Below are 22,778 nucleotides of genomic sequence, written 5' to 3'. Positions count from 1 at the left end.
GGTAACTGATACCGGTTTATTGATGTAATATTAACTGTTCGTTCTTTCTCGTTCAAAATAATCAATTATATTTATCAAGCAAGAAATTATATTTTCCAATGATTTCATAATCAAGATAAAATATTTTGCTAGTTAATTATATTTCTACATTGTTAAAAAACGATCTGATAACAGAGCAAAGCGAGAAAGAGATGGCGCTATCCGCTTTCTTGAATGATAAACAAGGATAGCAACACAATTGCTAATCAAACACTGTCATTATAACGTTGACCTCTCTATATCAACTTTTCATTTTTTTTCTCCTTTCTACAATTAGCTTAAGATACAAGATACACATTTTTCTTGTGGTTGAAATATCATAATCTATGAGATGATTAAGAAGATCCCACCGCCTCTTGATTGCATTTCGCAGTAGGCTCTCCTAATTATAGTTTATAGAATTAGAAGATCATTTTATTGAAAAAAATTGCATAGTTGAGGTTGAGGTTGCTCCAGGAATTGGACCATTTTATTACTCACATGATGCTTTCTTTGCTGAGGGAGAGCTCACATAAGCTCTAGGCTTGTGCGTGGGTAATGAGGCGGATGATAATGAGAGATGAATGGACCTACAGTTTTTAAATTTTATTTATTTAGCGTATGGCAGCATATATGCACAACACATAAATAAATAACAGTTTTTAAAAGTACAAATTGAATAGATTTTTACATAGAAAACTATAGAATGTAGATTAGTTGTACTGTAGATTAATTTTGAAATATTGTCCTAGACAGGGGTGCCCATATGGGGAAGGGCGACGACGCAAACGTGGGGGTGTTCAAAAAACAATTCTTGGGGGGTGGAGTGTCAGAAAAAAGATCAGCTGTGTTTTAAATAGCCACTGACGGCTTTTTTGCGATCCTTGGACTTGGGGGGGGGGTGGACACCTCTGTAGCCTAGAACAGGGATCTCCAACCTACGGCCCGACACATCCGGCCCGCGTATAGATTTTGTCCGGCCCGCCGAGAGTTATTGCTACAGATTTTTAAAAATATATATCTATACACATTTTTGACAACAACTGTGAGTACAGTACTCTTCTCTTTCAAGTTCAGATCTTCCTTGTCAGATGAAAATTTGAAAACAATTTTAATCATCGGAACCACAAAGTTTGATCCCAAATGGGAGGTCATTCTAAGTGGAAAAGAAATTAATGCAATCTTCTCACTGAAAATAAGTAGGTATTCTCTTTCAGCTTGGTAACTTTATGTAAATTCGTGTATTGTCAAGTTGTCTTATTACTATTAAAAACGTTATTATCATTTTGTTTAACTTTCTAAATTCATGCATTGCCAAGTTTTCATATGACCTTTTTACACTCAATAAATTGGACTTTGTATTGAAATGAATTGGTCTGTTTTTTCCTGTGTTTCAATTAAACCTACTTGAAACTGCTCATGTTATTTTAATGAAAATATAATAATTTTACACCCCCCAAATCCCCCGTCGTGTGTGTCCCCACAAGTCAGATTCCACGTACATCCTTGTTATTGGCCCTCTAAGCCTCCCAAGAATTAACAATGTGGCCCTTGGATAAAAAAGGTTGGAGACCCCTGGCCTAGAACATCAGCTATTGAATCAGTATTAAAAAATTGTATGAATCTCAAGAAATTATAATAAAGCTATTTACTTGTACAAACGTCGAAATTATGTCATTTATATACCAAACATGGCCTTGGTATGAGGACAGATCTTATCACTAGAAAAATTTGAATTCTCATTCCAAATTTGGAAATCATTCATTCATTAACTCAGCTATTGAATTAATAATATTAAACAAATACAGAAATAATCTCGCTCAAATAAGTACCTTATTCTAAAGGTGCGTACAGATATACGCGCAGCGAACATGAGAAATTCACTTTTAATCAGCTGACTATATCTGTATTTTTATAGAAACGGTAAGATACAGATATAAAAAGCTTGGCATCAGCTGATTAAAAGTGAATTATTGCTCATGTTCGCTGCGCGTAAATCTGTACGCACCTTTAGATACCACAACAAATACAAATAGGCAACTTTTCAAAAATGTAAATGTTAGTTATATTTATTAAACTTTGTTGGATCTATTTAATTTGATATCTGTAGGACCGGATTCTCTATATTTTACAATTCAATTTACATATTCTATATAGATTACAAAGAAACCTTCCACCACATTCTTTTAATTCAGATTTCTTACATTTCTTAAATACTTGAGAAAGTTCTGTTGTAACTCAGCTACTGCTAAGTTACTTTTTGATTGGTGATTATTATTAAAATGTAGCACTCTTAATTAACAGCCAAACTCTTAATTACGTCTTATTCGGATCTCTTCTGCACTACACCACTCTTTATTATTCAATGTTGTTTTCACTTTTCAAAAGTCATATTCATATGATACTAGCCGTCAGGCTCGCTTCGCTCGCCATATCCGTCTAGCCAGGGGGCTCCGCCCCCTGGACCCCCGACTGGATCGTCCAAAAATGAGATCAGCAGGCTCGCTTCGCTCGCCTGCATTTTTCATTTGAGCATTTTTATCATATTATGTTAGGACGATCCAGTCGGGGGTCCAGACTAAACGTCTGGCTAAACGGATATGGCGAGCGATGCGAGCCTGACTGCTAGTAATATAATATTCCCAGGAATAGTTCTGATTTAGTAGCAGTGCCCAATCAAATTTTCCGCGATAAATGCATTTCAATCTTCAACTTGGTGCCAACCTAACAAAGTCAACTCAACTTAATGCCAACCTGACAAAATTATTAATTTAGTTACCAGTTAACAACTGTTTCGAAGAAGTACTCTCTCTAGATTATAGTTCTATATTAACATATGGTATGGACATTTTTCAATTATAATTAAGAGAATAAGAAGAATATACATGCTAAAAGACGAACTTTATGAATGCGAGAAGTGCTAGAAGTGCAGAAGTCGACATTGATAGCTCTGGCGGAGTATGAATGACCATCTAAAAACATATGTCTTCATTGGTAGTTTTCGCACTCTGAGAGTGGAGTAACTAAATCATGACATAGTAGTATAAATATTATAACTTTTTATTGCTTTGAGATAGGACATTATGGCACTTCTGGAACTGAAAATAATCGATATTAGTGATGTATTAGTGTATTAAACTCATTTTTGGAAAAATTGACATTGGTAGTTGGCACCAAGCCACAGATTATAGTATACCCTAGGCCAAAAATTTATAGGTGTTTTACACATGTACATAAACATGTACATGTACATGTGTTTTATACATGTATAAGAACTTCTAGTCAAAAAAAAATCACATTGAAAGTGATAGTGAATAGGACGCTACTTATTTAGAGTAGGCTATACAATAGATGAGCACTGCTCTTCTTGTAGTAGAGATTGATGGAAAATAAGAAATAAATATCATGTTTTGGGCGACATTTTTTCATCGAGTTACACAAGAGAATCAACGACACGAACAAAAAACGTTGAAAATAGGAAAACTAATAAGCAACAAAGCATATGCCATTTCGCCACGCTCTTGTCCTGTTGCTAGAGTACATTTTTAATAGCAACAAGTTGCTAGTAGAGCGAGGAGTGTTTATAATATGGACGGCACGGCACAAGAAACGACACGAGTTTGTACTAGGATCAACCTATAATCCAGGAATGCATGTCGTTTCTCGACTGTATATAACATTAAATATAACTATTATTATAGATATAACTATATTTAGCTATAGCTAAATAGCTATAAATATATGTAAATATAGCTTTTGGTTCTGCTGAAAACCAAAGTGTGCTAAAAAAGTGTTTGCGCACACATTATAAGCCGGCAGCAAGACTTATTTATGTAGACGGATTCGCCGATTTTCTGCATCAAAGCATAAGATGTTATTATCGTTTAGCGCTCGGATGAGAATGAGTTGAAAATGATTTCCTAGCTTTTGTGGCGTTTGCGGCGGTGACATTGATATTGCCAATGTCAATGTCACACACAGGAGGACGCGGCTGAAAAAATGCGCCTATAAAATGCGTTCGCCGAACTCCGCGCCAGTTGGATAAGATGCTGAGGACTCGAGTAGTGGTGCTGGCAACTCTGTGGCTTGGCTTCTGTCTTCACACTGCTGTTCATCCGGCCAACTCTTCTTGTCTAGTAAGTTTTAACTTATATTAAATAATTATTTTTAACAACTTAATATCGGGGACCGAGCTTCGCTCTGGAGTACAAAAGCATAACAAATTTAATACGTAAAAATAAATTATAATAACATTCATAGTTCACACAGAAATGCTCTAATCACAGTAAATTGAGATTAATTTCCAGAGGAATACCAAAATTTCCCTAATAAAGGCCCGGCTGCACAAAAGCTGGTTAAATTTCAATCATGATTAATTTCACTTGAACCAAATTAGAGAAGACCATTTCGAAAAGATGGATCTACTGGAATTAATCAGGATTAAAAATAACCCTGCTTTTTTTGCAACCGGCACTAAGTACCTGATTGAATGATTACAATAGTTCAACAGCTGAGTCATAATTTTGACACAGAACCACACACATGAACACATGATCCGGTGAAATACAAACATATAAACAGAAATTGCTCGTTTAATAGTATAGGATAAATCATTATCTATTATAGAGCAACTAAACTAACTACTGTCAGCCCAACTCATAGTAGAATATCACCAGAAACTGAAAAATAAAATTATCATCCAATGTTTCAATTGAAGCGTGAACTGTTGGTCAATAATCCAAATTGAAACCTTTTCTAAATTTTGGAGAGGAATATTGCACAAGGTTACCTAATTTTTTCCCTCCCTAATCATCCTATTATATTAAGCGAGCAATCTCTGTATGTATGTTTATATTTTTATATCTGGTTATTCATGTTCAACGGATCTCGAAAACGGCTTTAACGATTTTCATGAAATTTGGAACCTAATGGGTTTATATGATATAAAAATTAGACTGCACTATGTCTCATCCTTGGTAAAACTCGCTGAACGACATTAAAAGGATAATTCATCCTTGGTTGAAACAGCTGAAACTTTCGTCGTCTGTGGATAGTAAAAAGTAAGCGAGTGATTCTGTGGAAAATCAAAATATCACATCCCCGAAATTCATAAGCTGACGTATAGCCAGCTGTAAAATATAAACACGATCATTTTAGAGAATTGTGTTCTGTTTATCAATAAATAAAAATAATGAGCGAAGCTCGTTGCCCCGATATTTTTAATGATGTAGGCCTACTTGACACTTGTTGTAAGAATAAAATAGAGAATAATAGAATGTACACGATAGGCTCCCTTAAAAATGGAACTTACGACAGCAGCAGCCTTAAGCCCCGCACACACACATCGATTTTTGTTCCTACGATATTTTGCCGTCCTTATAAATTCTATTAGATTGAACAGATGATGTTTGTCAAGTTCCGTTTAATCTGATACAAATTCATAAGGCCGGTAAAATATCAAAAGGCCGAACAAAAATCGATGTGTGTGTGCGGTGCTTTTACGGTACACATATTTTGTGAACCTCGGACACGTTACAAGGCACCTAAAACAAACATGGAGAGCCTTTTTTAAACGTTCTTGTAATTAATTTATGCCAGTATTAAGTACGCAGAAGATGAGGTCCAACGCCTTGAAAAGTGTATTAAGTTTACCATCACGTAAGACCGGTACTGTTGTAAAAGTGAGATTTGAAACTTCATTGGATATTAATTTCGTTTAATCGGCTTAGTTTATTGAAAGAATAAAAATATAATCTGCAATTTAGGTTAAAATAAATCAGGATTATCATCAGCAGCATTACTAGTTTACAATATCATAGTATCGCCAGATTATAGATGACTTACTGTGCTCACTCGAGAGATTCCTGAAATAATAGGAGCTTGATGAAGACTTATTGAAAAGTTTTAATCAATAATGATATAATAAAGATCATGCAACAACTCATCAGCAGAACAAGAATAATATCAGCAGAAACTGAATGAAATTTATTTGAACAGGTATTCCTCCGCTACAATGCTATGGAGTCAATAATAAAGATGAAGAATCAGTTGACCATTTCAAACAATTTGGAAAATTTAAAAACAAAGAAAATAGAGTGTGGATTAATGTTCAACTTTAACTCTCTACAAATGATAACATGATTATTCTGGATATTTTACAGTGCCCAATTGCTATTTTTAATTGGACACTGTATATTTATATTCAAGAAATTGGAAGTTTAAATAATAAAATATGAGAGACAATTTTTATCAATATTTTTTACTTAAGATGGAAAATTACAAAGTGATTGTATTAAATTGTCAATACCTTCAGGTCTTCTATGTATAAATCTAATATCAGTTGGTTACTTAAGATTGGATAATAGGATATGAAAATTTATTTAATACAGATATGAGGAGAATAATACTATTTATTTATTCTATGAGATTGAAAAAATTATTTTTATGTTGTTCAAGCAGGAAACATGGCATCGGACGCCAGAGGACTCAGGCATGAACATTTTTATCAACAAGAGTATGGCAGACCAGTATGAATTACTCACGTGGCAATGGTTGACTGACTACAAAGATGGACTGTGGACAATCAGTCTCAAAAAATGGCCTAATTTGCGTAAGTTTGAAAAATATCTAAGGTAGGTAATATTATAGTCTACTATGTAATACCTAATACTATAACTGATTTCAAGTATGAGAGAAAAAAAACAGGTAAATAGGTATACTTCTTAATTTTGTAATAACATGTTGTGCGAAATAAATCAATTTTTGAATTGAAAATTGAATTGACCTTAATTACTATTACTGATTCCAAGTATAAAAGAAAAAAACAGGTAAATAGGTATACTTAATTTTGTAATAATATTTTGTGCGGAATAAATTAATTTTTGAATTGAAAATTGAATTGAACTTAATTACTATTACTGATTCCAAGTATGGAAGAAAAAAAACAATTGTCATAGGCAAACTAATGAACCTACACAACGTATTTTCTATTGAACAGAATAATCTTCTAAATGAATTGAAATTTCCTGATAATCTTCCAATCACTGATTAGACACAAAATAATGTACTTGAATAGATTTCATTATTTCTATCGTCTTTGATATTCCAAATTGGTCAAACCGTCGCTATTATCTATTGGCTGGTTTCTCTAACTGTATAGAATTTGTAAGGTGAGTTTCGAACCATGCAATTGTTAGATCAGAGATGATTAGCCTACCGAAAAATATTATTTTTAAATATTGCAATAAAAACAGTAACTGCTGGCCTTGACAAAATCAATCAACATGCAATAGTTGAATAAAAATAATTACAGGTATACTTAGGTTAAGGTCTTACTATTAAAATTCTCAGTTTTTGGGTGAAAATGGATTAAATTTCAGTAAAGTTTAATCATAACCCTATTTTAGACTTTTAAAATGTTGTAATGAAAAATTGGGAGAGAAATAGTACAAGGAGTATCCTTAGATTTCCTCTCCCGGTCAGTGCTTTCTTTTCAAAATGATGAATAAATAAATACCTGATCTCGATACATGAGTACTAAAGGATATTGCTCAAAATGTTCATATTTAAATATTAAACTAATAATACAACATGTTTATATTACAATAACTAGGCCCTACGGTACAGTACGATACCTATGAAGTATAATCAATATTATCGTAATTTACAGCATATCGTGATTCACAGCATTTAATTGGACTTTCGTTTAATAAAAATTACCGGTATTCATTAATTAGCATTTGAACAAATGCAACTTCCAATTTATTTCAACCAATATTATCGTTATAACGATGATTTGAATTATAAGTAATGTCCAAATATTAAAGAATAAAGTAAATTGACAAACGCATATTTACTTGAGAAAGAAATAATCAATTATTTGATTTCAGAGTTTGTTACTGGATCTTTGAAGTACAAAAGCAAGGTGACAGGCACCGAGTCTCACTTCGGCTGGAGAGTGAAAAAGAAACACCTCACATGGTCTGGAAAACAAAATCTTATCTTTCAACCAGGCTGGAATATGTCGGTATGCGGATTCAGTGCTGACTGGGGCTTTATACCCGGCTATTACGGACATTGGTCATTTCGTCTAGGTAATAATCCTATTACCTCCTAATTATTTTGAATCTCCATACTTCAACTAAAGCTTAGAAGAAGCTAAAGCAATAAAGGTTTTGAAAAAAAATTTTTCTTCCAATATATTGAAGTGTAGGTCTGCTATAATCACCAAAGACCAAGATTTAAAAAAAATAGCCTAGAGTTTATTCAAGTAACAGGAGAACCCAAAAATCTTTTTAATGTATATATCAACAGAAAGTATCATACATTGAATTATAATCGGTTACTATCTTCTAATCCAAGTAACTTTTGTATTTAATTTTCTCATCTTTCTGATTTAATTATTCAATAATGTGTTCAACTTTCAAATAGTAGTTCGAAAAATTAATGTGTTATAAATGTAATATTATTATTGTTATTTCATAAATGGTAGATTGCATGTTTCTTTCCAAATTAATTGATCTTTTCAATTTATAACATTTTATAAGTACTTTCCTTTTCAATTAAAATATACAATAAAAAAATGCATTCAATTCTTCATCTACTGTTGCATAGTCCAAAACTTGAGTAGTGAAAAATTAAATAGTAATAAATATAGTGAAAACATTCTTAAATTAAAAATGATAAACAATTACTATGTCATTATAATTATATGTGTCATAAATAATTTTTTATAAATTAAATGTGTAGCCTATAGGCTTTAATTCAAAATATATACTTGAATGATCTTCAGAATGTAGGTTTAATATCCATCAATATAACTATTTTTCAAATGAAAACTCAAGAGTATAAGTAAAAACAAAATGTTGAAGCTGTTCAAACTCTGGAGTTGAATTCTGGATTCAAGTAAATTGAATCATTCAACATTCAAATTGCTACGATCTCAACATACTGCACTTATAAAAATAATATACAATACAATGATTTCATTTTTTAGTTTGTGATATCCTTCTTTATTTCAGGAAATGTGACAATGACAGGAGAGCTTGGCAGTGACTGGATTGATGAACTGAGAGTGAGTAATAGCATAGAGAAAAGATACAAGTAGAGAGTTTATCGGATTTACTTGTATCTTTCCTCTATGGTAATAGCCTATGACAAAAACATGCGCTTGCTAGTAGGCCTACAGTAGCTTGTGCAGTTACAATATTTAGTATTATTTTCTAGTAGTTCTGTTGCCAGTACCTAATCTAACTGCCAATTGATTTATATGCAGAATTCTTATTATCCTAACTATTCCTAGCGCTTATTCATTAGTTTTGGAAGATTTACATTCTAATAATTGTATTACATTATTTATGAGAAAGTTTATCTACTATGAAATTTATTTTATTTATTCATTAAATAATAATCCTAGTGTGATTGGGTTCAATCCACTATAATGTCACAAAAGTCATGTCTCATTCTTCCTACAAAATATGGCCGGTTTTACATCATGCCAACATGAATATAAATTTTAATGTGTATATTTTAATATAAAACACAATCTCAATACAAAGTCATCAACATTTTTATGAGTATAAAGATTTGACTGCCTCATTTTTTATTCAACTTTGGTATTTTGAGATATCGCTTCTTATAATACTGTATCCGTTGGAATCAAAAACTCACTTCTTTAAATAAAAATAATCATGGTGTTAAATATAATATTCATATTATTTATGCATTAATTCATTGGTGGCATGCCAATTTTGACAGAATCCCAAACGACCCAAACGCTATATTTTCCCAAACGGCCGAAAACTACTTTTTTCCCAATTGGCAGAATTAATGAAATATTGAAACTGGAACTTTCTCATTCAGCCGAATCCCAAATGACAGAAAACTTTAAGAATTTTCCCAATCGACAGAAAACGTGGTTTGTCCCATTGAGCCGAAAGTGGTGAGAGTCCCAAACGACCGAAAGTGGTGAGAGTCCCAAACGACCGAAAGTGATCAGTTTCCCAAACGACCGAAAACTCCTCTAGTTTGTCGCAAACGGTAGAAAGTACAATAGAAGTGCCACTTCTCTACTCTTTTTCTTATACTCTCTTATCCTTTTTCCCTTATTTTTTTTCTTCTGTTCTCTTCTCTTCCCTTTATTCTTTTTCTCCTATTCTATTTTCTCTTCTCTTCTTCTCTGATTTTGCTTCTACTTCTCCATATTCCTGTGGAAATAAAAGGAAATTCAATGGGTAGGAACTTTCGTTCCTCTTCTTGAAATCTATTGGACTAGTAGTTCTGTGAACAGTAGCCCACGTGCAGTTATAAACCACAGTCTCCTCTGATACTGTCCATCAGAGTAAATTCTGTCCTGTCCTGTCGTTTCGGCAAGATATCAGTGTATAAACGACTAATGGCTGTTTGGGTTAGTGTATCGACAATGCCAATAATTTTATCTAAACAGCTATGCTTCTATCATCAAAAGCTTACCGAATTGAAAGCAGAGAAATAAACAAATACTATGCTACTTCAAATGATCAATTGCATGCCTCACTACATGCAATTAATAGTCCACACAACAGTTGTTTTTTTACCAAGTTACATGGAAATATTGAATTGCAAGCGTCATTGCATGCCATTATAATCCACTCGACACCTGAATTTTGGCCTTAATCGAACGTTCTCATCCAGCCGAATCCCTAATGATAGAAAACTTTAAGAATTTTCCCAATCGACAGAAAACGTTGTTTGTTGCATTGAGCCGAAAGTGGTGAAAGTTCCAAACGACTGAAAGTGTTGAGAGTCCCAAACGACCGAAAGTGATAGGTTTCCCAAACGACAGAAAGTTTCTCTAGTTTGTCGCAAATGGCAGAAAGCGTTCTGTCAATTGGGAAAAAAGTAGTTTTCGGCCGTTTGGGAAGATATAGCATTTTGGTCGTTTGGGATTTTGTCAATTGAGACCCTACAAATTCATTCACATGGAAAATGCCTCTATGAAATTAATAGTAAATAAGTGATGAAGTCACTATTTTAATTTATTCCAAATATTTTTTATTTTATTATAGATGGTTGAATGTGTGACCGATAAGGACAGACGAAGAAAACGATCGCCACAGGAAGCCGACCCCCCACCAGATATTCCCGATGAAATTCCGACAAACAACGATGGAACCAGATCGTTTTTGAAATGGCTATTGAGACGGACAGGCTTGGAACAAGGTACGGTAACAACACTTTTTAAGATCACATGAGAACATGTTTCATAGAATAACTCACTTCTTCGAGTGTGTCATACACGGCTCTAAGGCTCAACTAACACTTACGCGACTCAGGTCGAGAAGAGACTCGACTCTAGTCGAGAGCATGTGTTTGCAAATGGTGACACTCAGACCAGTCGATTCCAGTCTCCGCAACGTCACCATTTGAAAACACATGCTTTCAACTAGAGTCGAGTTTCTTCTCGACCTGAGTCGCGTAAGTGTGAGTTGAGCCTTAGTGCACACAATGTAGTTATGTAGGCTACTCAGCTCAATTTTGTTCATTTTTACAATATTGACAATCGTAAATTTCATACAAAATGAGATGGATAGATCGAATTATGCTCGGGACACATATAACCGCACCGACCCCGTGCCGAGGTATGGCCGAGCTACGTCCGCGACACGGTGATGATGGTAGGAGAACACACATATCCGTGCGACAGCCGTGTCTCAGTTCTGTAGTGCTACTGTCGTCTGATTTCTGAATGTGTTAAACTAGTGTTAATAATATAACACTATTAAAGCTTGTTACATCCGATTTAAATTTATATTTTTAAATTTTAAACTAATTACCTGTAGGCGATGAGAATCATAGTGCTGGTATATATTTCGGGGCATAACAATACCACAATCAGTGATGTATCGGAAATATATATCAGCAATAAAATTGTTATCTTCTGCCTTATGTATCTAAACGTAATTGGCTTTAAATTTAAAATTTGAGACACAGTCACGGGTTCCTTCTTTTATACTTTTTGTTTTCAATTTTATTATTTATATTATGTCTATCATACCTTTGGCTTGACTTATTATTTGGTTATACTTTTACTTTTAGTTTAACTTATTTTCCGTTCAACCATATTTCTCATCACTTTGATCATAAAAAACTGGAAGATTCCGTATCTCATCAGTAAGTTTTTCACTCTCTATGTTGAACGAGCCCGCACCGTCTCCGTCAAAAAGTAAACGGCAACAAACACGGTGACGGTGCTGACGCGGTGCGGTAGTATTTATGTCCCTACACGTTTAAAAGTATTTGTTTTCTCACTCGCCCTAGTACGTCCGTCACACGGCCGAGCCGCGGCGCGGGCTCGGTGCCGATATGTGTGTCCCGGCCATTAATCGTTATGGGCAATCATGGTAATGGGCAATTTTGTTCTGAACAATAACAGCTGAATCAACCACAACAATCCAGATGAGGGCAATGGGTTTCTCAATGTAACATATATAGCCCCGGTTGCACAAAAGCCGGTCAAATTTTAATCTCACGAGAACCAATTAGAGAAGGCCTTTAAAACGGCTTCTCTGATTGGTTCTCGTGGAATTAATCACGATTAAAATTCAACTAATTTCTCTGCAACTGGCACTTAGCCTAATAAATATCATGGAGTCCAGTCATTTTACTATTGTTTAGGTTAATGTTTTTACTATGGCTCCAAATTTTCAAAGTTTATTTAATATTTTTCAAGTTATCAACTTATTACTACAGTGGATTTTTCGAATTTATTTCCTGTATTAACATTCTAAATCCAGAATTATTTTTGTTTATTATGGAATCAAAATATTTGTGTATAAAAGTGATGAACAAATATGTTCTCTTTTAGACTAACTTTCAATCAAAATTCGGGAATTGAATGGTAAGGGCTGTAAGCCTGTCTTTCCATTTCAAATCATTTTATTAATTTATGTATTCGTTGATACAATCACAAATCATATAAATATGATTGGGAAGGAACAACAACAGGCTTGGCCCAAAACTATTCCATTCCCAAATTTTGATAATTAATAACATATCCAAAAAAATAGTTTATGTTTCTAACGTATAAATTTTATGTTTTTTACTGAAATTTTATGATTTTTGTTTCATCATTGTTGAATAAATAAATAAACTATCCTAATAATAAATAAGAAGTATCAAAATTATACTACCTATGTAGGCTATGATACCATGCTCTTGAAATTCATAGCTATAAGCTCTATCAGTATTCTGAAAGAGAACTCTGTAGTTGTAGTTTTTTTTTTTATTAGATCATGTAGTTATATTATGAAGAAAGTCTCTCGCTATAAATTAGTTCGGCTTTGGATTATTACTCGCCAGTTCGGATTCAGTCTCTCGCTATAGTGTCTGCTTCTGTTGAAAAATTTTTTCGAGAAAAAAATCTTGATATTACTAAAATTCAAAATCTATTTGTATAAAAAAAAGATTCAAGTATTAAGTTAATTATCATGCCAGAGATTCCACTTGGGAAAGCTATACAGTATTATTTTCTGCTTGATGATTAACATTATTTTCATTTACAGGTAATAATAGAAGCTAAAGTTGAATAAATATTCATAGTCCATTTAAGGATCAATAATTTATCACCCTCTCAAACATCTATCATATATCTCAAATCATCAAATATTTCATTAAAGTTTGCATAGTGGAAAGAAAATAATATTCCCTCAACAAAGTGGGGAAATAATACTGTAGCTCTAGGGAAAAAATGGTTCAATAAGCAACAAAACAGGATAACAGTATAAATTATTACTAGAGTTACAGTATAATTTCCCTTATATGTTGAGAAAATATATTTTTCACTAAACAAACTTAAATAGAATACTTGATGATTTAAGATATTCGATAGTTCATTTTAAGAGATACATGTTAATATATTATTCCTCAACTCAAAATTTTTTATGCATTATTCCTATGAATAGCTATTTGAAATGAATTGCTGCAGACAAAATTTCCTTTCTAGTGAACCCTGAAAGGGATTTTCTGTTTTTTTAGGTGATAATGACGAAAGGAGCACTTGGGAGCGAGTAGGAGATTTTCTGCTGAGTATTGGGCAAATAGCATTGCGTTACCTCATTTATTTTGTCTGATCATCAAATTCAATAAATTTATAATAGTTGGTGTGATAATAAATGAATAATCATTATTTTAAACGAGAACACCAATTAGATTATTCCAATTTATTTCCATCTGTATAATAAATAAAGTTGTGAAACAACCATAAAGCTGACGAGTCAAGTTGAAGTAATTGACATACTTGTATTCATTTTCTTTTTGTTGCTATCTTATAAACCTCAAAAATCTCAAACCTATCAGATGAAATTACTCAGAAATGTTGATATTGTGGTGTTTTGGCGATGCTTTTTCCAGGTGATAACGACCAAAGAGGATGGGCAGAGCGCATCACTGACGCCATCGTCATGTGGATGAGAAGAATATTCTCCACCACTCCAAAAGAATCAACCTAATCTTCTGTACCTAAAAAATAAATCATTCTTCAAATTCAAATTGTTCGGATCTAGTTTTTTGTCTCTAATTTTTGTAAACGGTTATCATCAGTTGAAGTCATAAAGGCGGGTCATTTATATTCACTATTTGCAGTAAGGGTATCTTTTGTAATTTCTTGTAAAACTTAGAGGCTACCTACATCCTGTTGATCAATAATCCAATGTACGAGTACCTATAGAGAGGTCCACGTTATAATGACAGTATTTGATTAACTTTGATACTACTATCCTTGTCTATAATTCGACAAATCAGGTAGTACTATCCTTTTCTAGCTCCGCAACGATGCCAAATCTGTTTTTGACAGTGTAGAAATGTAATTAATTAAGGCAGAGAAGAGGCAACGCTGTTCTTTTATCTCTATCCACTGCCATTATAACGTGGACCTTACTATAGTTCAATAATTATTGTGCAAAAGAAGGCTATACTTACAGCACAAGAGGACCGTTATCCTAGTAGCCAACTACTGTAGTAGTGTACTGTGTAGTGTAGTAGTGTATATTCAGTATACACTGAATATAGAACTAGCCTAATACGGTGGTATAGCAAGCATAAAGTATTATTTAGAAGTAAAAGTTCCTTATTCAAGGCTGTGAAAAGGCTAAATAAGCTTTATACTGGTGATGTTTTTCAAAGTTTTTATATTTGTATATTATCAAGCTATCAAAATGAAAAATATCTCAGGAGAACATTTTTTTCAATTTTTTGAGATATGAGCGCTTAAAGTTTAAATTTTTGGGACAGAACATTTCAAATTCGGTAAGAGATAAATCTATGAGATTCAGAGGATAAATCCTTCATGGTATTGTTGATTGAATAAAACGAGAAAATTAGTCAATTTACTAAAAATGATCAAAAATAACTTTTAGTTGAGTTATTACTATTTGTTCATCTAAAATAACTTTTAATTGAGTTATAGACCAGTTAAAATGACCAAAAATAACTCAACTAAAATTTATTTTAGTTGAACAAACAGTAATAACTCAATAACTAAAAGTTATTTTTGACCATTTTTAGTAAATTGAACAACTTTCTCAAAAACTGATATTTTCAAAAAATTTTGGTTTTATTCAATCAACAATACCATGAAGAATTTATCCTCTGAATCTCATGGATTTATCTCTTACCGAATTTGAAATGTTCTATCCCAAAGATTTGAACTTTGGACGCTCATACAGTATCTCAAACAGTAATGATCGGGGAAAAATCCTGGGAAAACTTTTTCATTTTGATTGCTTGATGATATACAAAACGAAAAAATTCTAAAAATATCACCAGTAGAAAGTTTATTTTTAGCCTTTGCACAGCCTTAACTAGCAGGTTACCCTTGCTTTATTGCTCTTGGGAAAAGTTTGTGTTGTAAAATGCAAATCAAATCAAATCAAATCAAATCAAATAATTCTTTATTCATCATTGCATCAATACAATATAAATAACGTCACAGTAAAAGAGGTAAAAGAATTTCAACATTAACAACAATTCAATTTAGATACTCCTGAATTGAGTACAGGCTCATAGAAATTAAATATCTCTTCAGTTCTCTCTTGAAGTCTGCACCCTCCTTCTCTCTGACATCAATCGGCAGCTTGTTGAAGAACTTTGCTCCCATGTATGATGGCCGTTTTTCAAAGAAGTGTCTCCTGTGCTGATGAAGTGCATATGTTCTCCTTGAGCGTGTATGATACCGGTGGGTAACATATTCAAATCTACATTCATATTGCAATCTCCTTACGTCCAGGAAACATAAAAAAATAGGATAATTATTTATTATTCTTTCGGAATTAAGTGAATGATCTTCATCAGAGTTGAAAATTATCAGCAAAAAAAAAAAAAAAGATTTTGATTGGTTTCAAACCATGGTCTCAATTTCATGAGCCGCTCGTGCTACCAATTACAAAAGACTGAGAAAACTCTGTTTGGTTGAAATTTAAATGAGATGAATTCGTTCTAATTATTAAATTAAAATTAATCGAATAACATCAATGAGGGAACGCCTATACTCATCCTCGGTAAATTTAGAATCGTTATGAAAAATGGCAAGTTATAATCAGTTCATTAGTTTATAAGTGATAATGCGGCGTCAATCGTGTATTTCCTATCCTGTACATGTATAAGCAAATACCTTCCTTTAAAATATTATTTGTAGATGAACACTCAAGCAAAGTAACAGAAACTGAAAAATTCAGGAATTGAAAACTTGACAAACTGAAAAATTGTCATACTGAAAACCTAACGAATTGTAAACTTGACAAACTGAAAACTTGACGTACAAAAATCTTGAATAACTGAGCATAGTACTATAACCATCCTCGGTTAAGAATCTTTATGCAAAATTTTAAGTTAACCATTTCAGTTGTTTAGAAGTCATGATGCGTCATTCGTGTATATCCTATCCCGCACATGTACAAGCCAATTTATTAATTTTTTTAATAATATTATAGATTATAAAAAAAATCATAGTCCCTTTCTGTTTTCAAAATCTTTTTTAAAACACAATAACAACTAGTTTCAAATTGATTGCATATACCGAAACTATTTTTTTTGTGTTGTAGCCTATATATAAAAAAAATCAAAAGTAGATGATGCTATGAAATTATTTTTCAACTAGCAAATCAAGTAGCCCTAATGAAATACTTTATAAATATAATAGATGATATTTCAATGAATTGTGTAAAATTATTTTTAACAGTTACAAAGGATTCTTCCATTGTAGTCAACTGTTTTTTTTTTTTTTTTAATGAAACTACGTTGATCAACAAATTGAAGTGGCTTATAAATTATATTGGTTGAACATATTATGGGGTAAGTTGAAAAAATAGCAAACGCTTATCAGAAAGTCAGATTTTTTGTCAAAATGAAGAATGATTTGACTTGAGTCAATATGAAAATGAAGACAAAACAGTTCGGAAATCGACAGAATATGATTGAAGATAGTAAGGGCTGAGACATACGAGGCGTTTTTTCAAACGTGTCGGTACGTCACGACAGGAGGAAGCTCTCCGATAGACTGGGTTGGTGTATCGAGAATCAGCCAATAGGAGAGGTTCCTGTCTTGTCATGTAGTGCCGTCTCGTCTGACCAAAAGACTCCCTTGTAAAAAAGGAGTGAGATATTTCTTATCAGCTCTGTGGCAATTAGGCTTATAGGACCTGCAGAAGCAACACAGCTCACTCCTTTGAACGAATAGAACAACACCATAGCCACCTCTAATACAAGGCTGTGGCCTACGATATTGCAACGACGCAGTGTAGGCCTAGAATCGAATACATGATTGGTAAAAGAGATTTTAAAAAATACCAGCTGATCTTTTTCACCAATCATTTATAAGATTCTATGCCTACACTGTGACGTTGCAATATCGTAGGCCCCCCTAAAAAACCCCCCCTCAGCATCTGCTTTAGGTACTCAGTTGGTGTAAATGTGGCTGGATTTGAACTGCCAAGACGGACGTGGGCGGCCCTCAACAGGGTTAGGACTGTCCACGGGAGATGCGGGGCCTCTCTTTATGACTGGGGCAGTTTACCTTCCCCTGCTTGTGATTGTGGAGAGGCTAGACAGACGCTGAAGCACATCATCGGAAATTGTAATATACGTGCCTACCAAGGCGATTTAAATGATTTTATTTCGGCTTCTCCACAATCACTACACCACCTTGACAACCTCGAAATCAAAATGTAATATATTTACAATATCTTATTAACCTGACAACGGTCTCATGACCAGATTTTTTCTTTGACTATACCTACCTATATGTTTGTGTGCGTCTATATATATATATATATTATATATATATATATATATATATATATATATATATATATATATATATATGCCATACGCTTAATTAATTAATAAATCGTAGGCCACAGCCTTGTATTAAAGGTGGCTATCCGTATTAGAGGTGGCTACCGTAATGGTATAGTATCTTAATAACTAATATCTTAATGGGTGTGGTTTTTCAATGTGTCTTTTATTAGTTATTATTGATATTGATGTTTAAGTTATCCTGAAGAAGAGACATATTATAACAGGTTAAAATGAATTTTAAAGCCAATATTAATCTATGTAAGTACAGAAGAAATCCATGAATTTACTATTTCAACATGATTATGGTATCAAGTTTATAACTTTGAGATCTATTTATAATAATGTTAGATTATAAACAGAGATTATTAAACATTAAAATTGATTAACAGGAAATGTAAATTATATGAATTAGGGATTAGTGGATATTGATCTAATCAGGATTTACTGATCAATTGATTTATTAGATCGGGATCGATATTGATCTAATAGGGATTAGTGATATGATCAGGGATTGATCTCTATCCTAGAAATCTTGAAACCTTGAAAAAGATTCATAATGTGTCGATCCTCTTATTTCAAAGCAGTGCAAAATAATCAAAGATAATTTGAAAGGCAGGTTTGAATCATTTTTTATTATGTTAGTGATAATACGCATGTTTTCACTGAGTTTTTTCTATATTTGATTACCAAAGAATAGGAGAGTTTACAAATGATGATTGAAATGTGGTGCCCTATAGTGAGGTTCACGTTATAATGGCAGTGGAGAAAGATAGGAGAAGAGCGTTGCCGATTCTCTGCCTTCTATAGAAGATTTTTTTTTTTTTTAAGATTACGTCCTAAAGACTCCAGTCATGGAGTATAAGACAAGTCATGTTATTACATAATAATTCTAACACTAAGTAGTTCAACCTAGTTTAGGTTTGAAAGGAATTCTTGTACACTATAAAAAGCTCTATCAACTAAATATTTTTTCATTTGTTTTTGAAAATCTTCAAATCATCATTACTTTTCAAGATTTGAGGTAGCTTGTTATAAAATTTCCTACCAATATAATCTGGTTTTTGTTATATGATAATCTGCTCTGTTTCGCGTATTATACTCATGAACATCTGAATTCTCTATCACACCACTCGTTTTCACATGCATTACAACTTCATATACATACAAAGATGGCACAGTTAATAGACCAAGCTTTTTAAATAAAGGCCTACAAGAGTCTAACCTATTCACTTTCTCTATACATCTGAGTGCCTTCTTTTGAATCTTGAACACCCTGTCCATATTTTGTTGAGATGAATTACCCCATACTAAAATAGCATACCTAATATGAGATAGTATAAGTCCATGGTAAGCAGTTAACAGTAGTTTTTTATCATTCAGCCTAGCAAGCTGCCGCAGGACAAATACCCCAGATGATATCTTATTACATATCCTCTCAATGTAAGGATGCCATGTTAATTTCCTGTCCAATAAAATTCCCAAGAATGCTACTTTCTCTTCTTGGTCTAATTCATTTTCCTCTACAAACACATTTATTTCTCTATCCTCTACTGAATTATATTTACTTTTGAATTGTAGGAATTGACATTTCTTACTATTTATTGTTAATTGCCTTTGCTTCAAGAATTGGACAATTGACTGTACTCCAGTAAAAGCATTTATTTCTAGACTATCTAATAAATATTGTTAAAGATAAGCGATGTGTCATCAGCAAACAACAGAGCTCTGTGATCTTTTAACTCTTTTGGTAATTGGTTCACATACAACAGAAACAGTAAGGGACCCAGAATTGAGCCTTGAGGTACTCCAGCCTGGACCTCCAGTTTTTGAGATTTAATTTTTACTATTTCATTCCCATCCACCTTGGTAAGCTCAACACACTGGTTTCTACCTATGAGATATGATTCAAACCATTTTAGTTCTATACCATTCACACCTACAGTTTTTAGTATTTCCAATAATATTCTATGGTTCACACAATCAAAAGCTTTGGATAGATCAAGAAATATTGCGGCTGCCTTCTCACCTGAATCTATTATATCTATTAGTCTTTCAACAAGGGATACTATTGCAGTCTTAGTAGATTTCCCTTTCTGGAACCCATGCTGTTCATCACTTATGAAATTAATTTCTTCCAGGTGCATCAATAGCCTATTTAAACTACTCTTTCAAAAATTTTACTTATTACATTTAGAATACTAATGGGTCTATAATTTTCAACTCTTTCAGAATCACCGCTCTTGAAAATTGGCAAAATTTTTCCTTGTTTCAGATCATCAGGGAAAATACCCTGCTCTAGTGAAGTATTAAGGAGATGCAATAAAGGGTCCAGTAATTCATTTTCACATTCTTTTAAAATTTTGCTTGAGACCCCATCCAAACCTACTGTTTTTTGTTATTCAAATTTTTTATTATTCTTGACAACTCATCTCTTGATAATGGATGAAATTTAAATACCTTTTCAATTGGCTCAGCATTTAATGTAGTTGTATTATAAGTATTAGTGTTCAGTGACTTTTGGAGATTATATGCAACCTGTTGATAATACTTATTGAAAAAGTTACAAATGTCTATACTATCATCCATATAATTTCCATGTTCATTGATTATCCTAGGGACATTAGTAACTGTATCTTTTTGAGCTGCTCTCCTATTTCTATTAATTACCTCCCAAACAGCAGAGTTAAAATTGGTACTAGTTGTTAATATTTCAGCTGTTTTCTTACACTTAGCTTTCCTCACTTCTTTTGCATAGTTTTTCTTTAGACATTTGTATTTGACTTCACTCGGAACATCCCTCACTTATTTAAATTCCTCATAAGCTTCCCTAACAATATTTCTTTGAGTAAGAATATCTTCAGTTATCCATTCATCTACTTTGTTTAATTTACTTTTTACTTTGAATTTTTTTATTGGACAGCATACACTAATGTGAAATCTTAGAGTATCAATGAATTGCTTATATTTGTAATTTAGGTTACAACTGTTATAAACACTACTCCAATTTTCTTGAAGCAGTTCCTGCTTCAAACAATTTATATTTCCTAGCTCATATTGCTGAATTTCTTTCACAAAGTTTTTTTTTCTGTTTGGATTCTGGCCCTGCAACTTAACATCTAAAATTTGATAGTTATGATCTGATAGATCTGAGCTACCTAACCTGACATTACAACCTTCTATATTTGTGAGGATATCATCAATAATTGTCTGTGAAGTTCGAGTTACTCTTGTATATTCGTGGACCTTAATTTCTAAATTATTCATATTAATAATATCTCTAATATCCTCTGTCATTTTATCCTGCCTGGCAAAATCGGTATTGAAATCTCCTACTACTATAACATTTGTGAAACGAGCGGTTATAATTTCCAAAAGTGTATGGAGCAGCTCACAAAATTTTTGCCAGTCTCCATTTGGTGACCTATAGATACCTAACACTGCTACCTCAAATCGATCATCAATTTTTAACCTTAGTCCCGTCACCTCTAAATCCATCTCAACAGAAAATCTCTTAACAAAATCCAGTTCATAAGTTTGGGTATGTTTAGCATTGCTAGTGAATATACATACACCAACACTTCTATGAGCTATTCTACAAAATTCTGATCTCAGTGAATAGCCTGGAATCCTAACTTGATTTATTTCCTTTATTTTTAAGCCATGCTCTGTGAAAATAACAATGTCAGGATCCTCCTGTTTAAGAAATACTCCTAATCTGTCAATTTTGTTGCGAAGATACTGAATATTTTGATGATAAATACTAAAAACCTTACCATCTTGTGCTACTCTATCTCTAGCATTTGTAGCTATTCCCTTTCCCTGTTTTGAGCCAATTTACTAAAAAATCGTTATTTGTTTTTTTGACTGTTTTTAACCAGAGGATTGCAAACGGCTTTCAATCAGCTCTGCCAATCTATTACAAAAGATTACTTTGCCAGATCGATTTAGATGCAACCCATGATTAGTGAAGTTATGTCTTTTCAGCCTTTCATTTAGAAAACAAATCCCCAGTTGTTTAGAATTCTTATTTTTAGGCTGTTGATTGTATTATGGATTGATTTGTTTGTCGAATTGATTGCTTCATTTAATTCTGGCCTATCAAACCTATTAGGAATAGTACTTATTATTAAGTTTGTTTTTTTGCTGAGTGGCACAATTTCCTTGATTTTTTCTGTTACTTGAGGAAGATGATTCAAGTTAGGTTCATTTATATTATTTGAGCCACCCAGTACAATTAGATAGTCATTTTCATCAAAGTCTTTAGTTTGTTCCCTAGCTGACTCTACAACTGCATTAATTGATGCACTTGGCTTGAAAAACATTGGACATCAAATTTATTTTCAATCTTTTATCAAGGAGATCACTGCAATCACGTCCATGACTGGACGTCAGTAGCAGAACTCTCCCTTTCCTATCTTTATTTCCCTCAG

At 32.9% G+C, this 22,778-nt stretch overlaps 2 protein-coding genes across 4 annotated transcripts in view; one reads left to right on the top strand and one right to left on the bottom strand.

The window, feature by feature from the left end:
• The window catches only part of LOC111059388 (membralin), a 176,951-nt gene that overhangs the window by 121,006 nt on the left and 33,167 nt on the right, over window positions 1-22,778 (bottom strand). The window lies entirely within an intron of this gene.
• On the top strand, window positions 3,930-14,540 carry LOC120349998. Of its 3 annotated transcripts, none has more exons than XM_039421876.1 (6): window positions 3,930-4,154; window positions 6,475-6,628; window positions 7,908-8,111; window positions 9,039-9,091; window positions 11,064-11,217; window positions 14,407-14,540. In XM_039421876.1, exons 1-6 carry the CDS (start codon window positions 4,065-4,067, stop codon window positions 14,502-14,504), a joined length of 753 nt encoding a protein of 250 aa, XP_039277810.1. In that variant the 5' UTR covers window positions 3,930-4,064; the 3' UTR covers window positions 14,505-14,540. The 3 variants fall into 3 exon arrangements, with proteins under 3 accessions (XP_039277810.1, XP_039277813.1, XP_039277811.1); XM_039421879.1 differs by having other exon boundaries at window positions 14,032-14,539; XM_039421877.1 differs by having other exon boundaries at window positions 6,478-6,628; window positions 14,407-14,514.

Source organism: Nilaparvata lugens, chromosome 2 (assembly GCF_014356525.2).
Source record: "Nilaparvata lugens isolate BPH chromosome 2, ASM1435652v1, whole genome shotgun sequence".
Classification (NCBI taxonomy): Eukaryota; Metazoa; Arthropoda; class Insecta; order Hemiptera; family Delphacidae; genus Nilaparvata; species Nilaparvata lugens.
This window is presented reverse-complemented; position numbering and strand designations above follow the sequence as displayed.